At 49.0% G+C, this 18843-nt stretch overlaps 1 protein-coding gene across 1 annotated transcript in view; it reads left to right on the forward strand.

The window, feature by feature from the left end:
• VPS53 (VPS53 subunit of GARP complex) overlaps window positions 1-18639 on the forward strand; it is a 65395-nt gene extending 46756 nt beyond the window's left edge. The window contains exons 18-22 of the mRNA XM_062012290.1: window positions 3062-3210; window positions 8328-8397; window positions 12415-12552; window positions 15450-15554; window positions 16026-18639. Coding sequence (XP_061868274.1) covers window positions 3062-3210; window positions 8328-8397; window positions 12415-12552; window positions 15450-15554; window positions 16026-16196 — 633 coding nt within the window. The 3' untranslated portion in view covers window positions 16197-18639. The remainder of the gene's footprint in view (window positions 1-3061; window positions 3211-8327; window positions 8398-12414; window positions 12553-15449; window positions 15555-16025) is intronic.
• The last annotated feature ends 204 nt before the right edge of the window (window positions 18640-18843 follow it).

The raw sequence follows: 18843 nt of genomic DNA on the forward strand, positions 1-18843 counted from the left end.
TGCTTTCTTTTTGATCGTTGGGCTGACAAACTGCTAATCTACGTGGGCTATTTTTTGCCCCAATTAAGGTTATGGTTTGCACTGGTTAAGGCTTGATTTACTTGCTGAATTAAGCATTGATTTCTATGTAAAACTGTGCTTGGAAGTGGGACTGGGGGACGTGTTAGTGACTCATGTCGATCGCTTGCTGGTTTTTTCTATTTTGCTAAAACCTCTTGGCACAGCTGCAGTTTCCTACTTCCCTACACCTGAGTGGACAACAGCAAGGGCTTAAACACAGAGCTCTCATAATCTTTCCAATACATACAAGGAAAAGCCCAAGAGCAGAGGAGCCAGAGCTGCTAGCTGCTAATTAAAAGCCAGCATGAGTGCATTTTAGCCTTCAAACGAGGCGCAGCATGCAACAGGGCGAACCAAGGCTCGTGTCAGAACAATGGGGGCAGTTTCAAAGGCAGCAATATCTGCTGCAGGCAGCACCCCCACTGCCTTTCCTCCTTCCTCCCACCTCTTCCTGCATGAGTGACACAAGGTCAGGGAGAAGGTGCTGTCCCAGAGGTTACAGATGCTCCTGTGCCCCATCTGGAGCCTGTAACTGTCAGTGGGGAGACTCAAGAGGCTGATTCATCAGACCCACATCAGTGCTGGATATGGAGACAGGATATGGTGGTTCCTGCTTTGGCCCTGCCACCCTACTCCCAGCTCTCTGAGGACACAGGGACATGTGGGGACCTGGGGACCTGCAGCTGGGCAGACCCAGGAATGCTCTTGAGCCCTTGCTGTGCCCAGAAGTGTGCAGCTCTTGTGATCATAGAGTCATTTTGGATGGAAAAAACCTTTAAGAGAATCAAGTCCAACCACAGCCCTCACACTGCCAAGGCCACCACTAACCCATGTCCCTCAGCACCTCATCTTTGTGTCTTTTCAATCTCTCCAGGGCTGGGGACTCCCCCAGCTCCCTGGGCAGCCTGGCACAGGGGCTGACAACCCTCCCAGGGAAACAGTTCTTCCTCATCTCCAATCTAAACCTCCCCTGGGGCAACTTGAGGCTGTTTCCTCTTGTCCTATCACTTGTTACTTGGGTGAAGAGACGAACCCCCACCTTGTCATAAGCTCCTGCCAGTAGCAGCAGGTCTCCAGGCCCAGGTGCTGCCCTGGCAGTGGCCATGGTGCCCTTGGCTTTGGTGACTGTGCCATGTGCAGGTGCTTTTGGATGCTGCCAGGCTGCCCAGTGCTCTGGGCTTCTCTCTTTGGCTGTGAGCACTAGGCCTTGCTGCTCCTCTTCCTTAGGCTCATTTTCAGCTTCTGTATGTAAACTGTGTGGATATCCCAAGCAAAACATAGGATGAGGGAAGAAGAGGAACACATTTTAAATGACAGGAACAAAGCTTTACCAGAAGAGTTGGGCTCATATTTCTTTTGATGACTTTTCAGTATGTGTACTATGTCTTTCATTGCAGCTACTGGGGTTTTTTTTTGGGTGAAACACACCCACACACACAAAGGGCTATTTTTACTATTCATACTTTAAAAGTTTGGTTGTAAAGTGTTGCTTTTGGAATGAAGACCAACAGAATGAAAAAGCTACTGTTTTATTGTCGTTGCAATCACTCAACTCAGCAGCCTCTTCCCACTCTCTGGCCAGTCCTGCTGTATGGGGATGGTCTGTTGGCTGTCAAGAAAGGTAAGTCCATCAGGGACAAAGTGTTTTATTTAGGTATGACAAGTACCATGAGGAGTACAAAGCAGTTACCTCTTGAAGAATCTTCCAAATGAAAGTAAGATGGAATGTAGAGTAGGTGATGAGATGGGGAGAGAGAGGGATCCCTTCTAGCCACCCAGGTGGTGTGAGATCAGCATATCCAGGGGCTGTTTGGTTGGTTTAAATAAAGACAGCTTTGGTAGGACACTTGCAGACTCTCTCAGACACTGTGGTTTTGCAAAGAATTTGGCTTCTCTTGCCCATTAAGCCACTTGGGCTGCATGTTGTCTGAGTGGAATTGAATCAGCTGGGTTGCAGTGGATAAAGGAGCTGTAATTAAATGGAAACCAGGAGTAGAAAACTTTACATGCAAAACCAAGAATTTGAGAAAAACAAGCTTGAGGACAAACACCCTCTCAAAAGAAAAAGCTGATCTTCTGCACGTGCCCAGCTTCCTATCCTGATTTCATCTCCTGTTTCATCTCCAGTCAGCTAGAGCATGTTGCAGTGTGTTTAGTCTCTGACAGTAGCAGAGCCAGGAGCACTTTTCTGGCTGCTCAGGTTCCTCACTGAGACTTCTAGATATGTGAATGCTTGGCCAGGCCATACCTGATTACCTCTTCCCCCACATGCCTTGTGCTGTGTACTCAGTGTGTGTGTACTCACTGTGTACTGCAAATAAGGCTCAAAGAAAGTCTCTCAGGGGCTATTCTGTTGCATTTCTGCTGATGAGAAATGAAAATGAGATGGGAGTTTGAATAACTCTTTTTGGTTTATGTTTTTTGACGTGCCTTTGGGATGAGCTGAAGTTGACATCCCAGCTTGAACACCAGAAGTGTTTTCAGGGTGAGCTACGCTGGTGTAGAGCACTTTGGGCTTTAAGACTGTTTCTACCTCTTCCATCTATCTGTCATCAGTCTCACCAGTATTAAAGTCTTGGCTGCCATACAGGAATCCAGACTTTGCAAGCTTGCAGATATTTTCTCAAATGCCTATAATCAGGATTTATGTGGGCACTTCATCCCAGCAAACTGGAAACTGTTAAACACTGAGACAGTCTGGTGTGCTCCAAAAGCTTTTTTAATCCTCATGGTCCCCATTTGTGTAGGTTACTGGTCACAACCCCTCTCTGCTCTGTGCAAAAAGGGCCATTCTGGATTTTCTTTGTCTCTTCTTGTGAAGGGGTTTTGCTCACTCAGTGTAGGGACAAAGAACTTGACCTTGGTGGGGAACTGCAGAGGCAATCTCTTGAGAATTCCCTGGAGAATCTTTTGGCAGGAAATTTGTACAGTTTTCCTTACCTATCACTTGAATCTTAATGAATTAAACAGTCTTTTGGGTTGTTTTTTCCCCTTTGTGCAGATGCAGTGGCAGAACGTGGAACACGTTGGTGACCAGAGTCCTTACGTCACCTCCGTGATTCTCCACATCAAGCAGAACGTCCCCATCATCCGTGACAACCTGGCTTCCACGAGGAAGTATTTCACTCAGTTCTGTATCAAATTTGCAAAGTAAGTTACCAACAAGGCACAGAGTTTATCAAGGTCTCTGGGTCTCACTAGTCTATACTTGATAGTCTGTTTGCTTTCTAGCCTGCAGCATCAGTGGCTGGGTAAAGACCTTCTCCTGGGAGGGCACAGGGGGAGGTGGGCTATGGCAGCAAACACCAGCAGCTGCTGGCAAGATTAAAAGATACTTCAATTTCTTGTCTCAGGTTTCCTGCTGAGGCAGATTTTCTCTGATATTTGTATTGACTGGTTCCTCTTTACATGCCATAAATTGGATTGGGATGATCACTGTCTGCTGTTTGCCAAGTACAGAAGGGTTTTGGCTCAGACATCTTTAAAAGCCTTTGCACATCTGAATGTAGACATGACTCTTGCTGTGGGAACCTCCTTTCCTTTTGGTAATAAGAGGCTGTGATGCTTCCAGGCTCTGAAAAATTTGGTGCATCATTTGATACCTCAAAATAGCTTTTAGAATAGCTGTAGCACTGTGAAGAAGGCGTGTGTCACGGGTGGATTCTACACAATTTAAAAGCTGGTTTTCTATGCAAAAATAGTTCAGTAAGGAGGGAAAAATACATTCAGATTTTGGGGGATATTATGAGTGTCTTCCTGACAAGTCACCTAAAGTTGAGCAGCATGAAAGAACTGGAAGATGAGACAGAAATGCCCCTTGCCTCTGGATTCAGGCTGAGAGTGCAGCTCTCCAGCATCTCTTGGACATGCAATCTTTGAAGCTATGTGTCTGAAACAAAAGTTCAGTTCTTTGGGCAGATACTCTGAGCTCTTCCCTGCTTGCCTGTGGCCAGCTGAGCTTTGCATGCCAATGCCCCAAGAAAAAAAAACCTTGGGAGGACTCTGCCAATTGTAGCTGCTGCTTTTGGTGTTGCATGTGACTGTGCTGGTAGACTTGGAAGCAGTACTGTGCATATCATGTGTCACTCTAAAATACCTTAATGTTTCATTCATCTGTAATAAGCTAATCATCCCGAAATAAACTGTGTGGCCTGGCAGTTACTGTGTGGGATTGAGACAGGAGCTTCAGCAGGGAAGGATGCAGCAGGCTCTCCTGATAACTGTTAGCTTTAGCAGCATGGAGACCAGCCTGAGAGTTTCATTCCCCCTTTCTATCTCAGGGTACTCATTAGTTTGCATTAAGGAGCAATTACTGGTAAATCGTATTATGACGTTGCCTGTAATCATTTGAAATGCTATCTCAGTGAAAATTTATGGCACTGAAGCCCTTTATGTGGTTACACTGGAATTTTATATCTCTAACATGGTGATAAATGAAAAAGAAAGCCACATTTTCTCAGATGTTCACAGCACATTCTTAATACCTCAGCTTAGCTGCCTCCCTTTTAACTTTATTGCTAAGCACATACCAAGTAAACTCCAGATAAAATACCCAGCTCTCCCATTTGAGAAAGTTCACATCTAAGCCTGAGTGCCTTGGTCACTGCTTGGCATGGCAGAGAACAGAAACCTGCAAAACCACTGACTCCACTTCAGAACTGCTTTTAAGACAACTAGAGCTCTGCTCTGCAGCACGTTCCAGTTAAGTGCCAGTTTTGAATTGACTGTGCCACAGAACAGGTGGAGAACTGAAATTTGGTTCCTGAAGATTGTTTTTGCCAGGTCATGTTTAAAGTCCTCCTGTCCAACTTGATATTGAGGAGACCTATCCCAGTGGTAAAGGTGCAGTGATCTGTTTAAAATGGTTATGGCACTGTAAGGCACACAGACATGGGTAGCTGTGAAGCTCTGAATTCTTATGGGATATGCTGGACTGCCCAAGAGAAGCACCTGGCATTTTGGGTGCTCCACAACACTGAAAATCCTTGTAACAGGCTTTGTGCTTCCCAGTATGTTAATGCCTGGATCTTTTTGAACTGGCAGCCACTTCCCAGCTCTAATGGATTGTATAAAGCACTAGTGTTGAGTTACAGGACCACAAGGGAGAAGGCATCTAAAGTCACTAAATTTAAAACGGAGGGATCTGAGCCAAGTCTGGAAGAAGAAAAATGGCCATCAGAAATTGCATCAGTCCTCTAACCTCATTTGTCATTTTTGCTTTGTTTTGACCGACCTGCAACCCTCACTCCCTTGGAACAGTGAGAAGCAGAAGGCTTTCCAGGAGGCACCCGTGGGCAGGGTGAGGGGCTCTGTTCTCACTGCACCTCACTCCTTGCTCTTTGAAATCAAAACCTGCAGCAGTGAAGCTGTGGCTGCTGCCCTGGGATGTGTTTGGGGAAGTCTGTGACCTGACCTCAATGAGGAAAAGATTAGAACTGAGAGACGGGAAAAACAAACAGCTCTCCCTCTTGCCAAAAAAGCGGTTCATCCATCATGGACAGCCCAGTGTGGTGGGTAACTTCAGCAGGCAGCCTCCCAGCCACTCTGGGCTTTGCTTTGTGCTTTTAGTTAGAGGAGTTAGGTGGAGGAAGGTTGAGTGAGGAGGCTCATGGATGTTCTGAAGCAGCAGACTGAGGTGAGCCTGCAAAAGATGGTCCCTGCCTCAGAGAGTGGCATTCAGCAAAACCCTTCTGAGCTGTAGGCATTCACTGATACCAGGATGCTTTGAATGATGTCCTGCAGGAGCTCATCTCCCATGGACAGACTGTAGTTGCATTTCTGTCTGCCTCTCTTAGCAAGGCATTGTTTGATGCATCAGTGGTACACAGGGAATTAGGAGAACACAGCCTTTGGCAGAGCCTCTCCCGTTGGATGGAGCCTCTCAGATGGGGTGGTTTCTGTGCTTTAGGTTCCAAATCTGCCTTGCACTGCTTTAGTATTACACAAGGGACTTGTCTGCTTCTATGGAGGGTTTGCAGGATTCAGTTTTATAGCTGAAACTGCAAATGAATTCTGGCATCCAGCATAGCTCTGTGGATGTGTGGGGAGTTGGGGCACTTAGAGAACAAAACCAGAGCATTAGCGGTGAATCCGCACGTACTGCTCACAGCAGGGTTGCCTCCTGCATGCTGAGACAGCCAAGCATTGAGTCCAGCCTAGGCAAGAGACTCAAGGAAATTCCTCAGTTAAGTGCAACTGCTCTTGATGGTCTCTGGTAGCCACCCCCAAAAAAAGGAAGAAACTATACCAGAGCAGCCCTTGGATCTTATGGTTTGTCGTGTCTGTCCTGCTGGAGTTGACAAGCTGTTTGCAATAAGGCAGCGTGAAATAACAGGCATGTGGGGATGGAAGGTGGCTTTACCCTTCTGCATTGGTTGTGGGTGGCCATCCAAAGGGGCCTGGGAACTGTTCATGCCAGACAGAATGCTGTCTATGGGAGACCAGTGCTTACAGGGAAAAGAAGATTAAAGAAAACAAAGAGAGGAAGGGATCCTTTTGCTACCAGTCTGCTGCCCTGCAGAAACAAAAGCTCACCCAGCTCCTCACACACACATCCAGCGTTAGCTCCACGCCTGCCCTTGCAGAGGGAGGTTGATCTTGGACCTACGTGCAAGATCAAAGGTACAATTAATCTCTTGTGCTCTTCCACAAGCGGCTGCATCCAGAGCAGATCAATCATTTTATAGGATCACCTAAGCTCCAGCTGTGCTTGGCTCTCTCTAATTGCCCCCTGGGAATTAGTTATGGACCTGAAAAGTGGACTTGTAAAACAGATAAGTTGTGTCTCTGCTCTAATGCTTTCGTGCAAGAGGAGACAGGGCTTGTTTTCCTCCTGTTGTTTCTGTTTTGTTGCCAAGGTTGTTTCTCTGGTGGCCAAATACAAAGCTGTTTGGGGCAGCCCAGTAGCTGGTTCTTAATAGCAGTTTGAAATTGTTCTTCCTTAATGCTTCTCCTGGAAAAGATGATTCACTGAGAGAGGTCATGGCTGTTTCTGAAGGAAGAGGGAAGGAGCCTTTGCTTGGAAAGGCTCTTCCTTGACTGTTTCTTTCGATTTGCCTGACATGCTCTGTGCCCGAGGTAGGTTTTTGTCATTCTTCCATGAGAAAGGGCAAAAAAGAAATGTCATGGCTTGGAAAACAGGTGGCAGGACAAACAAGATGCTGTCCATGTTCCTTGCTTCGTGGGAAGGAAACAAATAGCTTGACAGATGCAAGGGGGAAACCACGCTGAATTTAGATCATCACTATAAATGGCACCTCGCTCAAAAGGGCAGAAAACAGACCGACTTAGGGCAACTTAGGACAGAGCCATTGACATCTAAGACCTGTCACCAGGTCATGGGCGAGGTCCTGGAAATGTGAGCTTTGTAGGCCTTCAGACAAAGAGAGTCATGTGAAACAAGCTGAGCACATTAAAAACAAGTCAGCAAAAGGAAGGAAAGGTGGTCCTGAGAGATGGAGTTTGTGTTGCTCCTGGTGACCCCTCTCCTGAGTTTTCTTGGTGCTGCACTTGACAGGGTCAGTGGGGCAGGACCTTGTCTCACAGACACTCAGCCAGTACTTCTGCTAGAAGGGAACATCTGGTTCTCCACTGAAGAATGAAACTACCCCAAAGCCTAAAATCAAGAGGCAAAAAGCTAAGGCCAGAGCTGCCCCTCTGGAGCACGTTGTCCGAGGGGGCAAATCTCAGGCTCCTGCCTCTGCCAGATTCTCCCCAGTGCACGTAACCTGGTCACTCTGCTGAGTCTGAAGCCCTCCTTAGTAAAGAGGAATTTGGTGTTTTTCTTTCTCACAACCCTTTTTTCTTGTCTTGATTGTTGTTGGCCAGAAGCTTTCTGGAAGAGTGCCTTTCTGTGTGAGTGTCCAGGGCCCAGCAGACCTTGGCTGCACCTCAAGTTCAGTGTCATGTGCACGTTATGGAATTGCCAGTATGTGGTAAAATGCAGGTTCTGGATACAATCAAGACACTTCCCCTCCATGAATAGCTATGCTAATCCTGGCCTGTGGTTGGGTTTATTATGTGCAACAGTTGTTTGCTTGTTTTTGACCTTGTGCTGTAATGCCTCATGTATAGCTTATAGCAATTTATTTGCATAGAGTATGTGTGCAGCTTCTCAGTTAACTCAGAGATGTGGATGAAAGCAAAAGAGTTGTACCTGTTTAATTTAGTGTGCTTAATGTGGCTGGAGCCAGCTTGAGAACCAGGTACCTGCAGTGTCTTTTTATACTGACGTATAATGGAGTAATTTTCTGTCTTTTTCTCTGCAGCTCCTTCATCCCCAAGTTCATTAACCATCTCTTCAAGTGCAAACCTATTAGCATGGTGGGAGCAGAACAGGTAAGGAAAAGTGGTTGCAATGGCTGTCATGTTTCGTCATTTGGGAGTTCAAGAAGTGGAGGCAGCTTTTGAGGCAGAGAGTGTCCTGAACTCTGGTACAGCTGAGGCAGCAGGGATGTACTCTGGTACAGAGCAGAGTGGAAGGAGGTTTATAGAGACCTTGTTCCATGCAGAGCTTCCCAAGCAGCTGAGCTCTCACTTCTTCAGTCAAAGAAACAGTAACACAGAAACAGCAAACCTCTTACACACCTGAGGTGTCCAGGTGAGATTCAGCCTTCAGTGTGCTTGCACAAAGGAAGTTGCTGGTGGTGGAAACTAGTGCAAGAAGCTCCCATGTCCTTCTCAAAAAGACTGTTGGTTTTCTGTCCCATCTGTTTCAAATCTTCCTCTGCTGCCACTGTACCTTCTGCTGGGGTTAAACTCAAGCCTACTGCTTCTCTGCTCAGAAGAGCTGAGGTATGGTCAACCTGTGGTTGCTGAGTGAAATGTTGCTTCTCCTTTCCTGCCCTTCAAGAAGTGTCAGGGTGGGCAGTGAAGAGAGCCTGTGCAGTAATACATTTAATCCTTTGTTCATACATATGTCTGCTCCTGAAAAGGAATTGATGCAGGAAGCAGTATTTGGAGGGGAAGTGAGACCACAGGAAAGCTTTACCAAAATAAACCCCAAACCCAGCCCCTTAGGTGTCCAGGCAGTTTCTCAGCTCATGTAGTTTAAACACCAAGACTTTCCCAAGTGTTGAATGTGACACACATACAGAGTGCTGAATCTCAGATAACACTGTCCCTTCCCCACAGGGCCCAGTGACCGCAGTGCCAGGGCCATGTGCCCGTGGTGCCAGCTTGCCAACTCCTCCCAGGGACTGTGTGTGCTGCTCCCAGGTGCTAGCTCCTTCCTCTCTGAGCAAGTAAAGCTGTGGGAGCCCAGGCAGCTCTGCAGCCTGACAGCAGTTTTGCTGGAGCCTGTGTCCTGGCTGAGTTCCAGTGAGTGCAGATAGATTTTTACCTCCTCTGGTTTGCCTGCTGGTTATGGATGGCCACTGTCAGCCTTTCCTCAGAGCTCTGCAGGAAGGATGGGGCTGTGGACAGTCTGTTCTGTCCCCAGAATTGTCAAACAGAGTACCTGAGTTTGATGGCTGTTTTTAATCTTGCTGCTGTGCCTTCAGACAGGACAGTTTCTTTCCCACACAAATGCTTTCCAGGCTCACTTCCTCAGGCACTGCAGACACAGGTCAGAACGCTGCAGTGTGGCTGGGAGAGCCATCCTCACCTCTGCCACTCAGTGACTGGGGCCCAGAGAAGCAACCACCTAACATCTGGGGCTTAGAACCCTCCAGCTTTCTCCCAGGAACCTGCCTCCCTGGTGCACTCTCAGAGGGCTGTAGATACCACAAGGTGGTGAGACATGATCTCAGGGAAGAAAGGACATTGAACCTCAGGGGAGGTTTAGATTGGAGATGAAGAAGAACTTTTTCCCTGTGTTGTGGTTGAGCCCAGAGAGGGTTGTCAGCCCCTGTCCCAGGCTGCCCAGGGAAGTGGGGGAGTCCCCATCCCTGGAAACATTTAAAAGCACCTAGCTGAGGTGCTGAGGGCCATGGGTTAGTGCTGGGCTTGGCAGGGTGAAAGGAGGGCTTGGACTCGATCTTAAAGGTCTTTTCTAACCAAACATTACATGATTTTAGGAATTATTGCCACTTGAACTGTTGAGATGCTGCCACTTTCCAGGAGTCCCTGTGCCCAGGTTGGACATGGGTGAGCAGCACAGGGTATAACTTGGCTTGAGAGCATAGGTGCAGCTGCAGGGCTGTGCCCCTCCTTCTCCCAGCCCTGCCTGTGCTGCCTTGTGAGGCTGAGGTTTGGCTGAGGCAGCCTTTCAGCCATCCCCTCTCTATACAGCTGCTCCCCTTAGGCTGAGGGGGAAAAAAAAAGACAGAATGGTCCCTAATGGGACTCCTGTGAACTTCCAGTCAGTGTCTTAAAAGCTGCTCACATGGTGGGCATCAGAGATGAGTCTGAGCAGTGCATGTCTGCAAAATGAAACAGGAGCTTTACATCAAAACCTTCCTTTTTCTAAACAGAAAGCAAAGGAGTGAAGCACAGTTCCTGCTCATCTTGGGCAATGAACAATAACCTGAGAGGGATTAAAGGAAGTCTTTTTATAAATAAGTGTTTGAAGTGATTAACTGGTTGCCAGCAGTGGGCTGTGTGTAACCTTACAAGGTTTTAATATATGTTAAAAGGTTTTTAATGTTACTGTATTGGAACAACAGGCCCAATTAGCTTCTTTAAAGCAGACTGGGAAGGGTTTTATTAGCCTGATTCACAGTGAATACGTCTCGTTATAAGTGGGATGTTCCTTCCTGGGGTTAGATGTACAGAGGTGTTCAGAAGCTGGTCTCCTGTCTCTGCAGCACATTGGTCCTTTGCCTTAGTAGCTTTTGAACACCTTTCAGTCACTCACTGGCATCTCTCTGCCCCAGTTCCTCTCCCCTGGTGCAAGTGTTGCTGTAGAATGTGCTTTCCTGACCTTCCTGGTCCTAAACACAGCTTTTGCTGCTGTTTGCTAATACTAGTGTTTGAGACCTGGACAGGAGGGCAGTGTTTGCAGAGGTGCTTAGTGCAGGGAACGAGACCTGGAGGATTTCATTTTCTGTGGTTTTGTCTCTGGCTTCATTCTTTGTCTCAGCAAGCCTTGGCAGCGAGTCAGCAATGCCAGGGACCTGGAATGGGTAAAGGAGAGGGGGGAGACAGGGTGGGAGGCCAGAGCCTGCAGAGTGCTGCTTCTGTGGGAAAGGCTGCAGAGTGCACAGCACTCCTGTTAGACGTGAGAGGGTTTATGTGGGAAAGACATAAATTCCCCAACCGTGGAAAAACCTTCCGTCTGTGGGATCCCTTTAGAGACGCAGGAATCCGGCCGTGACAGCCTGAGCTGCACCAGGCTCCAGCAGCTCCGGGGTGCCCAGAGCTGCTCCTTTGTGCAGTGGTTTCCTGGCTTCCCAGGGTGAGATTGATGCCATGAAAGAGGCAGCACACAGCAATGATACCCACCGCAGATAACGAGGTCCAGATTGGAACCGGTGTGACCCACCAGCCCCTCCTGGGCTCAGTCCTCTGCCTGGGTACTGCTGACAGCTGTACCATGACTGTTCATGGTGACTGCTGGGGGGTTCTGCAGTGCCTGTAACATTATGTGTACCTCCAGAAAAATGAGCTTCCACCTGCTCCCGAGAGCCCTTTTGTTGGTTTTTGTGCTGACAGCCCAGACAGCTTTTGCACTCGCAAAATTGTGCTCCTCTTCCTCTGCATTGATGTCAGACTTCTGTCCTTCTCTGGTTGTGTCTCACCCCTTCAAACATACCTCATGCAATCAGAGTGCAGTATGTGGGGTAATTTTCCTCTTAAGAAACCCTTACCCACAGCATTTTGTCATCAGTGCTCGTGTGTCTAGGCTAAATTTCGTTGTTGCTGCTTATTTAGCTGCTGTGGGGTAAAAAACTTAACACCCAGGCTGTGAGCTTCAGTGCACCAGTGAGCACAGAGTATTGAGCAGCTCTCAGCAGAGCAGCTTTGATTGTAAAGAAAAACCAAAATGGAGTGGTTTGGGTAAATACAACAAACCTGACACAATGGGTGGCTGGGTGCAGGAGGAAGCGTGGTGTTAATTCATTTGGCATCACTATCTGAATGATGATATGGGTTCAGGTAATGGAGATTGTCTCACTTTATCCTGTCAAGGAGAAGAGGACTGGAAATCCATCCTCATGTGCCAAATGTTGAGCTGCCATAAGGCATTTCCAGTCAGCAGAGCTGTGCTCTGTTAAAACCAGTGAAGAGTGCTGATGCTTAGCCACAGGTGATTGTGTCTCCTCAGAGTGTCATGACGTGGGTCAGTCCCTCCTGTCCCTGCAGTCCAGTTACCAGCACTTTTTCCAATGTGGGAAATGTTACACCTTTCAGGATGTTGGACTTAGAACAGCTTGATAAAAGGAGCCTAAATAACAATGTGATGAACTATTGCAGCTGCTGCTGGACACACACTCTCTGAAGATGGTTCTCCTGGATCTGCCCTCCATTGGGTCCCAAGTGGTGAGGAAGGCTCCTGCCAGCTACACAAAGATAGTGGTGAAAGGCATGACTCGGGCTGAAATGATCCTGAAGGTAACTCAAGACTTTTGATAACCTGCCAGCCAGACTGCTGGCCTGGGAATCAGAGCAAGCAAATTCCAGGGGGCCCTTCCTTTGAACACAGCAATCTGCACTTGCACATGGACGTCCGTGAGCTTGCCCGGGTGTGCTGCCAGCTGTTGTGCACAGCTGGCTCACTCACCTTGGGTTTGCCACTCCTTTCATTCGAGTTTGCATCCTCATTTTTCATGGTAACCAAGGGCTCAGGTTCTGCTTACCAGAAGAGCTGGGGCAGCAGGTTCCCTCAGGAGCTTGTGAAAATCAGAGCCCGCATCCGTGAGCGTCTGCTGCAGGGCAGCCCCCGCAGGTCAGGTTACTCCAGGCCTTTGTGCAGACTCCATCCCGCAGGGGAGCCAAGCCGTGCTTGAGTCACCTGTTTACTGTCTAGTGTAACAGCCAGTGCAAACATGTCTGGGTTACTGTATTCACCAGAGTCCTTTTTCATTTTCCAGACCTGGTGCCTGGAAAATAACCCAAAAGCAATGTGTTGTCTTCATAAAAAGTAACAAGCAAAGCAATCTCCCTTTACCCCCTTGTTGCTGGAGTAAGAAGTTAGGATGGATCCCTGGAGAAGCCATGGGAGCTGTGCAGTTGTATTCTTCTGGGCAATGGGATTGTCCCCTGCCCACTAACAATGCTGTGAAGGTGTTCCAGTGAGTGAGCTTGGTGTCAGGCAGGACAGGCAGCTGCCAGCCAGAGCCTCCTGTAAGCCACAGCCAAGGTAAGGAGGGGCTGCAGAGCTCAGGCTCTCTCTGTTTGCCTCCTGTTGTCCACTGTGGCTTTGCTCCCATGCCCAAGGCAGTGTCACAGCTGAGTTTGCAGTCTGAATTCAGAAGTTAGTTCTGCAGTTCCATGCTGTTGGAGTAAGGTGACTGAGGTGTCAGCAGATACATTACAGCAAGTCTAAGTTTTCTTAGAAGTGACCTGAAGAAAAATACCCTGGTACTGCTAACAGAGGAGCAGGAAAGGTCAATATCTGTTGCCTAGAGAAGCAAGTATTTTCTTGGAGCTTATACATGAATCAGAGAAGTAACAGTTTGTCTGCCCTTAACATCCCATTGGCTTCCTGGGGACTGAGATGAAGGCAGTATGGCAGTGCCTGGGCAGGGAGTGCAGGTCAGAGGCCCTGCAGCAGCAGCAGTGTGGCTGCTTTTTCAAACAGCCTGTGCTGGTGCTGCACGAGGTGCCTCTGAGAGGGCCGTGTCTGCAGATGGAGCTGTTACAGTGACACTCCTGGTGCTCAGGGCTGTCCTACAGAGAAGGCCCTGTGTAATCAGTGGGTGCTGGGGCAGGTCTGTGACTCCTAGTGCCTGCATAGATCCAGGTAACCCTCCCCGCATAGGATTCAGGGCTGGGGTCAGCACCTGTCTCTTGGGGCTGGGAGAGAACAGAAGGCTCCTGGAAGGGTTTCATCCTGCTGGGCCACTGGTATTGCTGTAGGAAGATTTCCTTGCAGGAGCCCAGAGCTGCCTGCTCATTGCTGGCTGTTCTGTTTGCCTATGACTTGTCTCCTTTTATCAATGCTCAGACTCTCTGCTGTTTCCAAATTGCACATTAAAGAGGCTTTTCCCAACGAACTATTTCATCCCATCAGAAGCCCAGGCTAATACACTCCCCCATGCTGTTTTCAGGGCTCTCCTACCTAGCACCAAGATGGTTCAGAGCCATGCCTCTGTTGCATCCAACGCTGTCACTGTGCAGTGTCACACCCAGGCTCACAGCAGCATGGCTATTTCAGCACTGGCACCGTTGAGCCCATAGATGACACGACCAAATTCGTTCAGTGCCGCCCCGCAGAGCGCAGCTGCGAGCAGGGAGGAGGGCAGCAGGGTGTGCACGTCCCACAGAGCTGTTTCCTCTCTCCTCTGGCTGCTCTGTCTGAAGTTGGAGCTTTTCATCTTGGCAGAAGATTTTTACAAGGGCTGTAAATTAAGGATTTATAAGCACATACATGGCTATGATGTTTCATAGGTCTGAAGCACAGGGAAAGAAAGAAATGTCTCGGTGACAGAATACAGTGTGGGGTGAGCTGGGTCAGTGGAAACATATGGAAATGTTTTCAGAGACAGGGAAAGAGTGGTCCTGTGCTGTTTCTGCCCAGCATGTGCACACACACACATATTCCCACACACACTTCCCCAGAAGGATGGCTTTGCTGCCCAGGTTTATCAAAGGATGTGTTGTCTGTGCAGCTTGCTGCTTAGGTAAGGAAAGTATAACAATGAGTAATCATCATTCCAGCTCAAGGCTACTTGCTTTTATTTTTGTCCTGCCTTGATTGTTGTTAGGACTAAGAGGGTGTGAGCTCCAGGGGTTCCCACGCTGCAGCCCTATCTCCAGAGGAGCTGCACCCATCAGGCAACATGTTGGAAGCAGGAGGATTGCACAGCAGATTGCTGTGGCCCACACTGTCCTGGGGACTGAGGGAGTGACTGCTGAGTGTGCTCACATTCCCTTGTGACACGCTGTGCTCTGGGCAGGAGGGACACAAAACTGAAGTGAGGATCTGGCCTGTGTCCAGGCTGCCTGATCTGCTGGGGACTTTCTCAAGTGTCACCACCAGCACTGCCTCTTTCTCCCAAGCAGCTCCCCAGCTAGTCTTCCCTATGCAGCAAGATAAAATCTTGAGCTTTGACAACACACCATTATCTGCCAGGCCACAAGCTACAAAGTCTTGCTGCTCTTTAGAATGTGATACATGGCCCCTGGGATCTGGGCACGGCTGCCATGTGGGAAGAGATCCCACAGCAGCATGTCCATCCTCTTTCCTCTCCCTTAAACGTTTTATTTGCAGACAAGTCAGTCCTGATGTCACTCCTGTGCCTGAGTTGATTGAGCACTGTCTGATCCCTTCTCTCTCGTCTCGGCAGGTGGTTATGGCTCCGCACGAGCCCCTGGTTGTGTTTGTGGACAATTACATCAAGCTCCTGGCTGACTGCAGCACCGACACTTTCCAGAAGATACTAGACATGAAGGTTAGAATGTGTCTCTCAGGTTTTGTTGACACTGCAGTGAGATTGTGGGGGACTTTTTTTACAGAGGGGTTTGTGAGTGGGAAATGTACTCTTAGGCAAGTGTCCCCCCTCATCCACCTGTCCTGGATGTGTTCTTGTGCAACCTGATCTAGGTGAACCTGCTTTGGCAGGGAGATTGGACTGGATGACCTCTAAAGGTCCCTTCCAATCCCTACCATTCTGTGATTCTGTGAAGTGGATGCTCTTCTGAAAGTGTATAGAGTTGATACTGGAGGGCAGCTTTTCCCTTTGCATGCACACCCCTGCTCTGGCTCCTGGGGATGAGCTCAGCTTGTCTCATCGAGACCTACACTGGGCGGCTGAACAAAAGGTTGAGGTTTGAAGTGGACTCTCTTGCAGCCAACACCAGGTGCACTCACACCAGTCAATGAGATGTAACCCTCTTGCTCTCCTGTTCTTCCCCCAACTCAGGGCCTGAAGAGGAGTGAGCAAAGCAGCATGTTGGAGCTGTTGCGGCAGCGGCTCCCGGCCCCCCCGTCCGGCACAGAGAGCGGCGGCTCCCTGGCGCTCAGCACCCCGACACCCGAGCAGGAGTCCTCTCGGATACGGAAACTGGAGAAACTCATCAAAAAAAGACTCTAAGTGAGCAGAAGGAAACTCTTGCCCAGGACTAGCTGCAGTGACTTGGAAGCAAAGGCTCATCAGACTTGTGATTGACACTGTGCTGCTGAAAAATCCATGTCCTGTCACCCCCGTGCCCGCTGATCTCTGCAACGTCGTATACCGTGGTGCCACATCTCTGTTCAGACCAAGGGAGAGTCTGACCAAGGTGTTTGCCTTTAGACAACTGAGCAAGAGGGACATCCAGGACATTGCTGGGTCCATGCAGTGGAGAAAAACAGAGGTACTTGGGAAGTCAGCAGCTTCAAAAACAGTTTAGGTGGATTCAGAGAATCTCTGGCTGTGATATGCTTGGTGTCACAAACTTCAGCCTGGCTGAGCTGCTGCAGCACTGAGTTTGGTGTCACTGCTCACTCCCTGTTGCAGAGCTGCTGTTCTGTGTCATTATTTATTGCAGGGCAAGGGGAAACAAACCCCAAACCATTGCCACCACCACAAAGGCCCCAATCCTTTTAAGAGGATTGCAGCTCCACAGAATTAATGAGGTGCCCAGGAGAGAACCCCAAAGCAGATTTCTCCTCAGCTCCCAGGACAGCTGTGCATAAACCACCAGTAAAACAGCAAGGGTAATCATTTTCAGAACAGGAGGAAAGGGCTGAATTAACACCTTCTGCACCTTGGCAAACCACCTGCCAGCAAGCTGGCAGCCTTGGTCACTGTTCTAGCTTAAAGGCCAAACCAGACATCTCCAGCTGGTTGCTGTTCCCTTGGGGTGTGCTGGGCTCACTCACCCTGAGGACAGTTCCTGTACCACAAAGAGCCATTCATGGAGCATCTCTCAGACAGCTCCAGCCCCTTGTTCTTGCCTCAGCTGCGGCGAAGGGCTGTGACCCCTGGGCACCTTCACTGCCCTGCAAGGAGAGATGCTGGGAATGATGGCTGTCAGGGGGAGCCTGGGCATCTTGCTGGGATATGGGGTGTTTACAATGCCCTCAGACTTCAGGAGCCTTCCTCTCCTCTTCCTCTGAGCTTCAGCTTGCACTGGTGCATAAAGGAGGAGAACTGAGGTGAAAGATGTTGGATAACCCAGGTCCCCCTTCTCAAGGGACCAGCTCCTGCTGGCACCTGGCCACAAAGCCAGCGTGGAGCAGTTGGAGTCAGTTCAGTGGCCATCTGCTCCCTGCCCCATCATGTGAGCTTCCCTGAGGAGTCCTGAGAGACACCACCTCATCATTAGCAATGCTGGATATTTTCCTAGACTCCTCTGTACCCTTTTTGGGGGACTCTGAAGGCATGTGGCCAGCCACAAATAATTGAATCTCATATGGGTTTGGGGGCAGATTGACCAGCTGTGCCTGCTTTAGTTTAACTCAAGCTTCACTTGCATGTGCAGGAAGAAGACATCCTGTACCAGTTTGGCAGTGAGGAGAAATCACGCTGTCAGATGCTTTCTTGGGAGGGCTGTGCTCCCCACCAGGTCAAGGTTGGGCCTTAGGTCTATATTTATTATGAGCTGTGCTCGCTGGGGGTTGGTACTCACTGCTGCACAGTACGTGGGTATCAGACAAGCACCAGGAAAATGAGCTCCATCCACCCAAACCCTGAACTTCACTGGGCCTGAAGAGGGAGAAGGTGAAATGAGAAATCCCTGAGTGAGGCAGAGGCCTGGGTTCACACTGCATCTGCCTGTTTGTGCTCCAGCACATTTGTCTCTTGGGTGCAGGCTGCTCCCCCTCCCTCACCTCAGCCCCGTGGCTGTGGGAGGGCAGATTCAGTGCCTGGTTGTTAAAATCCCATCCTCCCTTTGCACAGCCGGCACGTCTGCACTTGAACGGGCAGGAGCTGATCCTAGGCACAATGAATACATCCCCAGAGGTGAAATCCTGCCTGGTCAGCTCTTCTGACAGGGCTCAGACCCACAGTGGCTGCAGGGAGCTGTGTGCTGACAGGTACAGCCACAGGATGCATTTTCAGGGCTCCCTGAGCTGCAGAGAGCCGCAGTGAGGTTGGTCACAGAGTAGCAGAACAACCTTTGTGGTAAGGGACAGCAGCTTCTCATCACTCCATCCCATCTTCCCAAGTCTGCTGCTGCTTCACTCATTTCCTCTCCTGATTTCACCTCGGCTGACAAAAGAAGAGTGGTGGAAAGCACATTGGGATTACAGATGGCTGTTCCCTGAGGACAGATTATCTCAAGATGCACGTGCAGGATGGTTCACACATTATGAAGTGCAATAGCCAGGGAGGAAGGAACATGGGTTTGCAGAGGTTCACTCTTCCCAGGGAGGGATGAATAACGTATTTTAGATTAATTTTTCTTTGTCTGTGGGTGACACTAACTAAATTACAAGTAGCTGAAGACGATGTTCAAGTGATCATTGCCTGTCTTTCCCTGAAGGCTTCCTCTCTTTCATTCTCCACATTTCATTCTGAGAAGAAGAGGAAATAAAAGGAAGAATTAATTTCTAGTTTCAGCCTTTGATTCTTGGTGCAGGTCTAGGTGTTTGGAGTTCCACTTTTTCGACAGCAAAGCCTCATTGGTCTGTTTTCAGTGGAAGTTTTGTCCCTGTGGCTCTTGGGCATTCCCCAGCTTGGGCAGGTTGGGTGTCTGTGTTAGCAGGGTGGGGGTTACATCTCTGGAGAATAAAGGATGTGGGGGGGGGGGGGG

This window comes from Colius striatus, chromosome 20 (assembly GCF_028858725.1).
Source record: "Colius striatus isolate bColStr4 chromosome 20, bColStr4.1.hap1, whole genome shotgun sequence".
Taxonomy (NCBI): Eukaryota; Metazoa; Chordata; class Aves; order Coliiformes; family Coliidae; genus Colius; species Colius striatus.